The sequence below is a fragment of the Melopsittacus undulatus genome, chromosome 6, assembly GCF_012275295.1.
Source record: "Melopsittacus undulatus isolate bMelUnd1 chromosome 6, bMelUnd1.mat.Z, whole genome shotgun sequence".
Taxonomy (NCBI): domain Eukaryota; kingdom Metazoa; phylum Chordata; class Aves; order Psittaciformes; family Psittaculidae; genus Melopsittacus; species Melopsittacus undulatus.
Genome location: NC_047532.1, coordinates 62,790,638 through 62,802,678, shown reverse-complemented (window position 1 = coordinate 62,802,678; position 12,041 = coordinate 62,790,638). Strand labels below are relative to the sequence as shown.

Here is a 12,041-nt window from a genome sequence, read left to right as displayed (position 1 = left end):
TGTGCAACATGTTCTAGATGATTCAGAGTATATATTCATATGCACCTCCTTGGGCTAAATAGATGAGAAGGTCTAAGGATAATCTCATTTCTTCTGATGGGCTTTTTTGGTTTATTTCTTGTCTTGGAGACTAAGCAGTAGGAGTAGTGCACTGGCATGAATTTGTGCTGTTAAATTGGGTATTGTTTTTCCATCAGTAATTAACTTTAATTGTTCATCCACATATTGAAAAATATCACTAGTGAAGCTAAAGCCATTAAACCAGAAGTAGCAGTGAAAACCATGCCGGATCAACAGGAGTTGATAGGATTTCCTCATCAAGTCTCTGTGATATATTGCTTGTCTGCACTGACTCAGTCAAGTTTGATAAAATACAAGTTTGTGACAGGATAAAGTTCAAATTGCCAGTGATAGGGACTCTGCAAAAACAAGTTTGAAGTGATACACTACCACGCTCTAATCACTAATAACAGCTGGTGTAAGTTACGGGGCATGTATAAGATCAGTTTAAGATCAATAGGTGTCCCTTTGGGGAGAAGACAAGATTCAGCCTGTGACTGATCCCAGAAGGTGGAGTCTTCTGATTAAGAGAAATCTCCAGGAACTCACCAACAAAGTTGAAGTTGAAAAGCAGGTATTCTTTATTGCGGTTCATGGAGACATGGGGGGTAGCTCCTCCTAGCATGTCTCATCTGAGCATCAACCAGGCTGTGATTATGTTGTCCTTAAACATACATATTCATGGAGTTACATACATTACATCATACTCCTAGAGTGTTCCTCCTGCGTGCACACTAAAATGTGATAGTGGGTTCTGGGACCTGTGGTGGTTATTTCTTCATCATCACTTCGTTTTAGGATCGTCATGTCAGTAACCACTAGGCCAGTTTTGGCCAGTTCTTGTGCAATGCTTATCTTAGCTATTTCTTTATTATGTTAGTTGCTAACAAAGCCTAAAGTCCTTGAAGTTACTTATTTACAACCCCATTCTTCAGTCAGCCCCATTCTTCAGTCAACCCCTTTTCTTGTTCTATTGCAAATTCTTTTGCAACTGAGTTATTTAAAGTTTCCTGAAGTATTTCCCTGTTTCTACTTGATGCTTAATTTTCCATTTTTCATAGTCCATCATGGATTGTTTGCAACACCAGAAAAAACACTGTACTATGCCACAAGCGATTAAGATTATAATAATTAACATCAATATTCCTACAAACAATTGCCTTAACCAGGAAAGATTAGGTAACCAGGAAGTTGATTTTTTTTTTTTTTTCCAAATCTCCTCAAAACCCCAAGAAATGTCATCTTTGGCCATCTCATGCAGTGCTCTAACTCACTTCCAAATTTCTTCTAAATTGGTTTTGATTCTTACGCTTTGATCTATGTAAGAGCAACAACTGTCACTGATTACAGAGCAAACTCCCTCTTCTGATGCTAATAACATATCTAAGGCCATTCAGTTTTGCAATGCTGCTCAAGATAAACTGGCTATTTCCCTTTGTTCTGCTTGAATTGCATCTATATGCTAACTTCTGTTGTGGGGGGTTTTTTTTGTTTGTGCATGCATGTGTTTGTTATTTATTTTTTTTTTACTGTGAGGATGATGAAACCTGCTTTAGATGACCCTGCTTGAGCAGGGCATTTGGACTAGATCATCTGTTGTGCCAAACAAAGGCTGCTTGGCCTGCCCTTGCCTCCTGAATGGCCCTCTTATAACAGGGGGGGCTGTCCCTCACATCAAGGTCTGGCATGGCATGTGTCCCTACTGGTCAGCGCCTGCTGAGTTGCAGCCAACAGTGGAGCTAAGGGTTCTTCTTGGTGGCAAACGCAGAGGCCAGCCTAGTCTTTCCCTTGACTATTGTAGGAGGCAGCCTCAGTCCTTGCACCTCATTATCAATGTGGAGTTTCACCTGCCTCATCCAGTTACCGGTCCCTTCTATGGCAAAGCACACACACATTTACTTTAGCAGTATAACTACTACATGGTGCAGCAGCATTTTGAAGATACTGGTGGCAGTAGGGGACCAGCCAAAGAGAATTTTCCACCAGTGGGGTTCTCCCACTCTCCTAATTGGTTCCGTTACCTGCTTTATAACACTGCCATTGTATTAGAATTTTTCTAGCTTCTGCCTTAGCATTTTCTAACAGCTGCTGTAAATTTGCATGCTCTGACATCTTTTAAAAGTGACAAATCCATATGTTACAAAGTGTAGTATCTTATCAACAACTGGCTAGTAAATACAGGTGGTTTATACACAAAATCACAGTTTCTAATAATAGATGAGTTGCAAGTACACATATTGAAGTCATTACTTTTCAGTTGCCCCCAGGTGATGTTTTGCAAATCATTGGTTGTCCTCTGCCTCTTTCCACTGGGGGTCTTCAGGGTCAGCTCCTGCAGCTAGGGCATCGGGTTTGTGTATTTGTTATCTCTCCGTATCTTTGGAAATTGACAGCTAAGAAGGATCTAATGTCAAACTGAGAACAGCTTTTTTTATTTTCTAGGACTGCATCTGCTTCTGGTTTATTCCTTAAATGTATCTCCCTACTTGATACAAAACTGAAGAGAGCACATATGCTATTGTAAATACTTTGCTTTTCTTAAACAGCTTACATTGCTACCATTCCTAAGGCAGGACAAACAATTGGGTGTGAGTCCCCAAGTATTTTACTCCAGCCTTGCAATTGGGTTCCGGCATGAATGTTTTTTGTTATATGCAGACAAATATTTACTCTAGTTGTCATTTTTACTGTTCTGAAAGAAACGTTAATTTGATAATGACAAACATTAAAGTAAAAAATACTAGTTAATCCATTGTGGCCTTCAAAGACGTGGGACACATTTTTAGTTCGTATCTGGACAGAGCCACTTCCCAAAGCTTTGTGACTCGAGTTGTTGCACATAAAAAGGTGTCTATAAAAGAGGAAACATATAATACATCCTAACACCCACGTTGAGTTACAAGTACAGAACCAAGCTATTAAAATATTGCGTAAAAGGCAAAGTAAATATTCCATGTAGGGGAGCAGGATAACCACGAGGTGGTGTTATACTCAAAGACGAAAATAAGCGAGGTGTTTATGTGGAGAAATTTCTCAAATCTCGAGAACAAATGTGTTCCAGAATGTAATATTGTCGTGAATCAACATGTTGACATGTGATGTAAAGCTTTTAGGTATTAGTTTATTTTACCGTATAACAGCTTCTTGCTACCAAGTCCGTCATAGGACTAAGGCTGCAGCTTGCCGTGGCGGCTGCGGCACTACCTCTGCTCCCTTCTGCTCCGCTCTGCTTCAGCCGGAAGGGGCTGAGTTCTCATCGCTGCTGCCCCGGCGGCCCTAGGCTGGTGGGGGGGGCGAGGGGGGGAGGTGTGATGCTGCTGCTGAAGCCTGCTGAAAAGAACATAGGCCTGACGTGTATGTACCGAGTTCTGCTGCTTTCTTTCTGCATGTGTTCTCACCTGTGTTTGGATTGCAGTCAGTTGTGCTGCCTTTTCTTCCATTGGGGAGTATTCACCTCTTGCTTTTTTCTTCCAAATTTCACAAGCAGTTTGAAGCTAGAGCTTATAGAGTGTGCTGTGGATTTCACCATCTCAATTCTCTTACCATGGCTTGTATTGAAATCACAAAACCTTTTCAAAGAAATTAAAAACTACACTGAGTTTTCAAGCAGTAGGCCTTGGGTCACTAGGCTGGTTGTGTCAAAATACATTATTTTTACTGCTTTGTGTAGTTTACTGTTCTGTGTGCTTGACTGATATAAGTAAAAAATGCTAATCTGATAAATGGCTTCTCTCACCAGAGAAGGTCAAACTTTCTTAGCTCGTTTTCTGTAAATATATGTTTTTCTTATCAGGGCAATGAAGCATTATTTTGGGAAAGTGAAAGCACAGGGAACATCTGCTTACGGCTGAAATTTATCTGTATACTCTATGAAGATCTACAAGGAAATATTTTTTTTTAGATTATTCTGCTCACAAGCAGAGAAACAAGCTAAATTTCTCAAATGTTTCATCCTAAATAACTTTAGTTATTTAGTGAAGTGCGGTGACAGCTGATAGCAACAGGCTCTGGGAGGTAGGTTCTACACTTTATAAGGTGATATGTTTTGTGTCTGAGTTTGCTTCAAAAAGTGCGGCTCCACAGACAGGGAGATGTGGATCATCCTTACTTTAAAACTAAGTAATTTTGTACAAATTATTTTAAGCTTATCTATAAATTTCTGTTTGGGTATGTGTATAATAGTCAGTTGGAGTTTTAAGTAGTGCATTCTAAATGTGTATTAAAACATGAAAAGGGTGCAGGTTTCTTTCATGTAGCAAACCTGAAGGACCTTGTGTTCATGTTTATACCTTCACTGAAGTGTTTAGTGTCCCCTGACAGCACCCAAGAATCTCCTTATTTCTTCTTTGCCCTGTGTTATTTCTGTGTAAAATAGTATTTTACAAGGAATACATAACTTAGTAAAGTAAGAAGTATTTTGTTGTTTAAGGGAAGCAGTAGTTCAGCCTTTTGTTTGCAAAGGCTCTTGTAGGACAAATCTAGCATTTCTGTCTTTGAGTGAGTATAGTCACTTCTGTATCTGAGAGATCTTCCCAGGTTAGGGCTGTTGTTTGAATAATAGTTGTCATGCATGTCATGAATGACAGAGTCACATATGTTAGTCTTCCAAAAAGAATACCTGGGGCTTTATGGCAACTCCTGGTAAGAAACATGACACTTCTCCAATATTTATCTAAACTTCTGCCACTCTCCAAATTTATCTAAATATGCACAAGTGATAGTAACACAGATTTGAAAAAAAGATGCCTCTTAAGGATAAATATAAATAGGAATGTAAAGTATTGTACTTTAAAATGAAAAATTAAATGTCCATTTCAGTCTATATAAGTACTCCTTTGCATTTTGGGGCTGTTTTTGGCTTTATACTACTAAAATTGCAACTTTTACGTGCTAGAGACAGCCTGGATTGGAAAACATCTGAGTTTTAACTCAAGAAAACAAAGTTCCAGTCAATGTGAGAGGTTGATATAACTTAGAATCCAGTTCACAGAGAAAATTACAATAGAATTAAAGAAATACTATGCCAAAGATGGTCATTTACTTTTAAATATGTATTTTGTAATGTGCACTTTACCCTTTTGCAGGAATATAAATAGGCAGTAAGAAAAGTGCAACTGATTGCAGGGCACAGGATGGGTATCTTGTTTCTTCTGTTAACTGTAGGGCTTTGCTGGGCACAGTACAACCCTAATACTCTCCTTTGAAGGACATCTGTTATACATCTCTTTGAATGGCGCTGGGCTGATATTGCTCTTTCAGTGTGAACGCTATTTAGCTCCTCATGGATTTGGAGGAGTTCAGGTATGTCTGTTCTGATCATTAGGTAATAAAATGACTACATAGATGATAATTTGTTTTTCAGATAAAATTTTTAATTCATCAAAGAACAGGTACTGAGAAAGAAAAATAGAAATCGATAATGGAAGTAGTAAATGCTCCCAAATATATTTTTCAGCCATCATTATGTGAGCATGAATTTATTTCATTGCTCCAAAGTGCATGTTTTGCGCACTGTACTTTACATTTAGACGGATTAGAATTGCATATCTTTGGCTAAATCTTTTTTTTACTGCTGTGAAGAGTAAACTATGTTTATGTGCTTGATATTATTTTAAATCAAAGGAAAGTTCATAAGAGCTAGATAAACACAAAACTATGACTTGAAAAAAAAAGAGGGCTCTCAAAAAGCTTCCTCGATACTGAAATGCTGAAGGTTTAAAATAAATACAAAGGGCTGCTATTTATGTTCAATCAAGCAGGCAAGTTTCCCTCTGTAAAGCCTAGTATGAGGGTAAGCCATGAAGAGACCATTCTTTTGCAGAAACCTGGTGTAAGCAGAAATGAACAGTCCACATGTGTGTTGGTGTGTGTTCTATCTGAACAACAGACCTGGGTACTTGTGAAAACAATAGTGCCAGATAGGTGGGGTGGTATGGCTTAGTCACTCATTAAGCAATTCCTATTTGTCAAATTCCTCAGAAGAATTGCTGAGAGAAATCCTCCTGTCTCTTCTATAGCTCAGGAGTTCTCAGGGTGACGTGAATGAGAATTTTCCCACCGTTTTCAAATACATTTGAAGTTGTCCTTGCAACCACTTTTCCAGATGTACAGGCCTGATTGGTCTTAAATTAATTTCTCAGATTATGATCAATGCTTGCATGACTGGAAAGAGTACAGTTCTGAATTTGGGTTTATGCTAGAGTACAGTCATTGTGAAAAGGTGTTTTATCTTCAGCTGTTGGGCAATCCAGGAAGAAACAAAACGGAAGAAGGGTATCAAGCCAGCTAGCCAGATAATAACTGACAGCATCTGATCTGTGTGAATTTTGACAGCTGCAGTAGGAACCGTACCATCTTGCAGGAGTATAAATTGCCAGCAGGGAGACCGGAGCCCCACACTGAAGGCAACATGCAAGTCCTCCTCCTGCTCGCAGGTCTAGGGTTCTGCTGGGGGCAGTACAGCCCCAACACTGAGGCCGGGAGGACGTCTATAGTACATCTCTTTGAGTGGCGCTGGGCTGATATTGCTCTTGAGTGCGAGCGCTATTTAGGTCCTTATGGATTCGGAGGAGTTCAGGTAAGCTGTTTCCTGTGAGTAGGTAAGGAAATGGCAAGGTAACATCTGATTAATAAATCAGAATGCCTGAATTAGAGCCAGCCAGCTCCAAGTCACTTTAGTGTTGGGAAGGGGAGGACGGAAGCAGTAACCCCACAGCCTGCAGGGCCGGTGCCTGATCTTGTTTCTCTAGCAGATCAGTTAGAAAGGGGCACGCTTTCCTCTGAAGGGCTTCCCCTGGAAAGCTCGGTTTTCCTCTTTGCCCTCTTCCACGGGGTGTGCATAAACATTGAGGTTTGGCTTTCCTAAGGTAGTCACTATTGCAGTGAAAAGAATTCCTGTGGCTTCAGCTCTGCCATGCACGTGTCCTTGGAAGCAGGTCCACGCTGGACCTGGGCAGCCCACAGGAACGAAAGCAAACTTCTTTCTTGCCAGCCTGCAAGACAGACACCTCGCAGAGCTGAGCTCGTGCTGTGGGAGGGAGACTGGATTAGGCGCGAGCCTACCCCTGAGGGGCAGAGGTGCCGACTGCAAGTGTGACCCTTAAAACCTTGAAATAAACCCAGTGGATATCCCCTCAAAGTGCAGCATTTCCTCCACAGGTTTCACCTCCAAATGAAAACATTGTCATTACTAACCCACACAGACCCTGGTGGGAAAGATACCAGCCCATCAGCTACAAGCTCTGCACTCGGTCAGGAAATGAAGATGAGTTCAGAGACATGGTGACCAGATGCAACAACGTTGGAGTAAGTGCATTGACAATCTGTCTCTGGTATGGCAAGGAGTGTCGTATCAGCTGAGGGAATTTAGTGCTGCTGTCCTCAGAGGAGGCGTAAACTGAGAACAAACTGTAGGGGAACAGCAAATTCAAGTGAATGGTGATGTGGTGGAGCTCTGGCTCTCCCTTCACCGTCTCTGCAAAATGTACTGAAATGCACTTGTTGCTTTTCCAGGTTCGCATTTATGTGGATGCTGTGGTCAACCACATGTGTGGCTCCGGGGGTGGCTCAGGCACTCATTCTACCTGCGGAAGCTACTTTAATGCCGGTAACAGAGATTTTCCAGCTGTGCCATACTCTGGCTGGGATTTCAATGATGGCAAATGTAAAACTGGAAGTGGAGAAATTGAAAGTTATGGTGATATCTATCAGGTAACCTTCTCAGACAAAAGTTGGAAAGCTTTTTCTTTTTTTTTTTTTTCTTTTCTCATTTGTTTGTTTGTTGGTTTTTGTGTTTTGTTTTGTTCTGCCTTTCGTAAGCCCTGCTGTGTAACCATTACAGTAAGGCCAATCACAGGGAGTGGTTTCTCACAGAAGCTGTGCTTGGTCACCTGACAAGTGAATGAAGTAGTGAGCATGGGCACAAGAAAGACACTTGTGGTGCCAAACTTTCCAAGTACTGAGAAATCAAGAACCCTCCACACATTTTGCCCGTAGGCGTATGCAGGATCTGTCTCCTGCAGTGGGCCCAGTGTACTCAGCTCAGCCGGTGAGCTCTTTCTTACAGCTCGTAAACTCAGCTGATATTGATCAGGAGCCCCCATGGAAAACTGACAGCAGCGCAAAGTGGACCCTGGCTGAATGACTGACTCTTTTTGGTTGATGACGTGTGTGGCAGTTCTTTTCTCAAGGTTGCCGCTCTTTCCTCCTGGTTGAGATAAAGACAAGCTGAACAGGGAAGGCAAAAGCCACACACGTAAGCAAAGTGGAACGATGAATTCAGTCAGCACTTGCCAACCACAGGCAGTTGTTCAGCCATCTCCAGGAAAGTGGGGATACATCACAAACCCTCCTCTCTCCCAGCGTCCCCCCTTCCTTCTTCTTCCCACAGCTTTAGATGCCGAGCATGAGGTCATATGGCAAATGAGAGATACAAACAAATAAAATTGATTTTACGGCTCAAAACATGTAAGCATTTCACTGGAAGTTGTTACAAGCTGACAGAGTGGCACCTCCTAACTGTTTCAGGTTTCTTTTCCCTTCGCTTTCTAGGTCCGGGACTGTCGCTTGTCTGGCCTTCTGGATCTGGCCCTGGAGAAGGACTATGTCCGCTCAAAAGTTGCTGACTACATGAACCATCTCATTGATATTGGCGTAGCAGGCTTCCGAATTGATGCTGCCAAACATATGTGGCCTGGCGACATTAAAGGATTTCTGGACAAGCTGAAAGATCTAAATACTCAATGGTTTTCTGCAGGAACAAGACCTTTCATTTACCAAGAGGTAATCTCCGTGTTTTCTCCTCAATGGTTTGTCTTTGTCTTTATTACCTCTTGTACCTCTCTCCTTCTGGGGCCTTTGCCGTAGACAGAGCTCGGCTTTTCTTTGGAGCAGCCCTGCAGCCCTAAGTACTTCTCTAAAAATGCCTCCACATCTTCTTGCCTTTGAACTTCACCTCTTCTTTTTTTAGTCGCGTTCCCTCACGTGTGTGTTCACCGTGTATTCTGCTAACTCTGAGCTGACTTGCACAGGAGAAATAAGCATATTGAATCTTTTCTCTCCAAGTGTAAAGCAAGATTTAATGCTGTGAGCTGTACACTGCCTTTTCTCACTGTGAGACAAGGACAGAGACACAGTTTCTCCTCTGTGTACCAGGTAATTGACTTGGGTGGAGAGCCGATCACAGGCTCACAGTACTTTGGAAACGGCCGAGTGACGGAATTCAAATATGGTGCCAAACTGGGGACAGTGATCCGCAAGTGGAATGGAGAAAAGATGGCTTACTTAAAGTAAGGATGAAGATGTCGCAACTTATGCACTGGGGTAGCCTGGGTACACCGGTGGACAGGGTAACTTCAAGTCTCTGTGTTTCTGGCCAGGAACTGGGGAGAAGGCTGGGGCTTTGTGCCTTCCGACAGAGCCCTGGTCTTTGTGGATAATCACGACAACCAGCGGGGACATGGGGCCGGTGGGGCTTCCATTCTGACCTTCTGGGATGCCAGGTAAAGGACCGCTCTTGTCTGGCCAATGCTTTTTCCATCTGCTTGTTTGTGTCTCTGTTTTCTGGCATGGTTTCTCACCCCGTGTCTCATGACTCTCTTTGTCCAACCAACAGGCTTTATAAAATGGCAGTTGGTTTCATGCTTGCTCATCCATATGGGTTCACACGTGTGATGTCAAGTTTTCGCTGGCCAAGAAATTTTGTAAATGGACGGGTAAGCCTGTCATGCTGAACTGAGCTTCGTGGTGAAGGAGGATTAGAAGAGGGCCAGAGAAGCAGTGTGGTGTGTTTAGATTAGTGAAGTGATTTCTCTGTCCCACGTGGGATCTAGCAGGTGGACGCCCCACCTAGCTTTTGTCTGCAGATAGGCTCTCTGAATTTTTCAGCGAGAAGTTTTAACCTTCTCCTTTGAACTACAGGACATCAATGACTGGGTTGGCCCACCAAGTAACTCAGATGGATCAACAAAGGCTGTTACGATCAACGCAGACACTACCTGTGGCAATGACTGGGTTTGTGAACATCGCTGGCGTCAAATCAGGTAGGTTGCTGTGGAGACAAAAAGAAGTAAGATCTGTTGCTCCTCGTGGCTTTAGAGCTCTCACAGCCCCAGTGACAACAATCCCTTGCATTTTCAGGAACATGGTTGTCTTCCGTAACGTGGTGGATGGTCAGCCTTTCTCCAACTGGTGGGACAATGGCAGCAACCAAGTAGCTTTTGGCCGTGGCAATAAAGGCTTCATTGTTTTCAATAATGATGACTGGTAAGTCAGTGGGAGAAGACCGTGTCCTCAGAGAAGAGCATAGCTCATCCCTGATGAGCAATGCTGATGGGAAGGGGAATGGCCTTTTCTCTTGATGAGGGCGCTCACGCCAGCCTGTGCCAGAGATCCTTGGCTTGCATGCTAAGTCTAGAGAGCCAAAGTGGGAGCACAGGGAGCAAAGTGGGGATAGGATCAGAAAGCTGACCCTCTACATTGCCAAATGTTAAAAGTGAGGGAGTAGCATCAGGTTCAGAAAGCCTCTATACCCAGTTTGAGTTACCTGTTTGGGAAGCATTGGATGAAGAAGGTCAACTTCTTTTCACGCAGGGATATGAACGTCAGTTTGCAAACTGGGCTGCCTGCTGGTACCTACTGTGACGTTATTTCTGGACAAAAGGAGGACAACCGATGCACTGGAAGTCAGGTGTATGTTTCTGAGGATGGACGGGCTAATTTCAAGATTAGTAACCACGCTGAAGATCCATTCATGGCAATTCATGTTAATGCCAAGTTGTAACTCGGGCGAGACATCTTTCTCCGTTTGGTCTCTGCATCATCGATTTCCCCGTAACTGGTGAATCCCTGGTATTTGAGCAGGAGTGATTCTCTGTATCTAATGAATAATAAATGGCAAGCAAATTGAAGAGTCATGTTTTTTCCCTTAATGAACTGGACGGTAACTTTATCGTGTCACAGCTAGTGGCAGTGCAGTGCAGTGCTGTGTTTTAAGGCGATGCAGCACTCTGTTTCCCACATCAGAGAAAGGGGGGAGAGCGTAAAATAAAAGAAATAAATTGGACCCAAACCAACACATGGGCGAGTTAGAAATGCGGTACTTCCAAGGCCGATGCATACTGACACGTCTACATCCCAGACGAGCCACACTGTGGGCAGTCAGCTGCAAGTAGTGCCCACACACCCAGGAGAGTTGGATCTGTATCTTGCGGCGAAGCAAAGCCCAGGCTCTGTGTTGGCAGAGGAAGCTGGGCCGTGCCAATTCAGTTATTCCAGCCCATGACACCAGTCAAGCCAGCGGGCTGCCTGGTTCAGTCAGCTTGTGCCTGTACAAATCTAAAGCACAGACCTTACCTGGTTAGCCCCACTGTCCTGCTGGGAACAAATGTTCACTATGGCCGTTCCAAAGGTGCCTGAGAAGGGCGCCGTTTAGTCAAGTGTCAGTTAGAGCTCTTGACAGTGGTGTCAATGCCAGCATATGCTTGTCTCTGTGGAGGGCTTGGCTTGCCTATCCAGTAACATCTCTGAGAACTTCGCAGAAGGAGCGCAGGCTTGGCAGCTTTCCCAACTTCATTGTCAGCTGTGAAGAAATGCTGAGGTCAGTGTGAGTCTGCTTTAAGTCAGAATGTCTGCTTGGCTACAACACTCGTTGTGATGCAGTCCTGAGGGGCCACTGTCAGAGGAACGCCCAGATGTCTTCTTTTTGAGGTCAAGGTGTACTCTTAAGGGTACACCTGCCTTTTGTGGTGGGAGAGGGAGAGCGTGTGGCTGCTGGAGGGAGGGTATCGGCTCTCAGCGTGCCCAAGGGCTCCAAGTGCCTGGCAAGGTAGCGATGGTGTTGGAGGAAGGGGCCAGGTAGTGTGCCTGTCCCAGAGGCTAGACCTTCTGCCTGTCTCCCTTGCTCATTGTGGCCGGCACCACCTTGCTTGAGGGCAGGGGACCTTGCGGGCAAAACACAGCCCTTGGGGCTGCTCCCAGGGACG

General features: G+C 43.7%; 1 protein-coding gene across 3 annotated transcripts; it reads left to right on the top strand.

The window, feature by feature from the left end:
• The first annotated feature begins 3,334 nt into the window (after window positions 1-3,334).
• On the top strand, window positions 3,335-10,967 carry LOC117436272 (pancreatic alpha-amylase). 3 transcript variants are annotated; one of them, XM_034063837.1, is made up of 12 exons: window positions 3,335-3,414; window positions 5,224-5,361; window positions 6,394-6,637; window positions 7,219-7,365; window positions 7,573-7,770; window positions 8,611-8,841; window positions 9,214-9,347; window positions 9,438-9,560; window positions 9,674-9,773; window positions 9,979-10,100; window positions 10,198-10,323; window positions 10,651-10,967. In XM_034063837.1, exons 2-12 carry the CDS (start codon window positions 5,342-5,344, stop codon window positions 10,838-10,840), a joined length of 1,635 nt encoding a protein of 544 aa, XP_033919728.1. In that variant the 5' UTR covers window positions 3,335-3,414; window positions 5,224-5,341; the 3' UTR covers window positions 10,841-10,967. The 3 variants fall into 3 exon arrangements, with proteins under 3 accessions (XP_033919728.1, XP_033919729.1, XP_033919727.1); XM_034063836.1 differs by lacking the exon at window positions 3,335-3,414 and adding an exon at window positions 3,442-4,074; XM_034063838.1 differs by lacking the exon at window positions 5,224-5,361 and having other exon boundaries at window positions 3,360-3,414.
• The last annotated feature ends 1,074 nt before the right edge of the window (window positions 10,968-12,041 follow it).

Bases quoted from the DNA above. Each gene is read 5' to 3' on its own strand.
- LOC117436272 (XM_034063837.1), top strand. From the start codon at position 5,342: ATGGATTTGGAGGAGTTCAG. The intron at 6,638-7,218 runs GTAAGCTGTTTC...TTTCCTCCACAG, and splicing joins ATGGATTCGGAGGAGTTCAG to GTTTCACCTCCAAATGAAAA. The intron at 9,561-9,673 runs GTAAAGGACCGC...TCCAACCAACAG, and splicing joins CTGACCTTCTGGGATGCCAG to GCTTTATAAAATGGCAGTTG.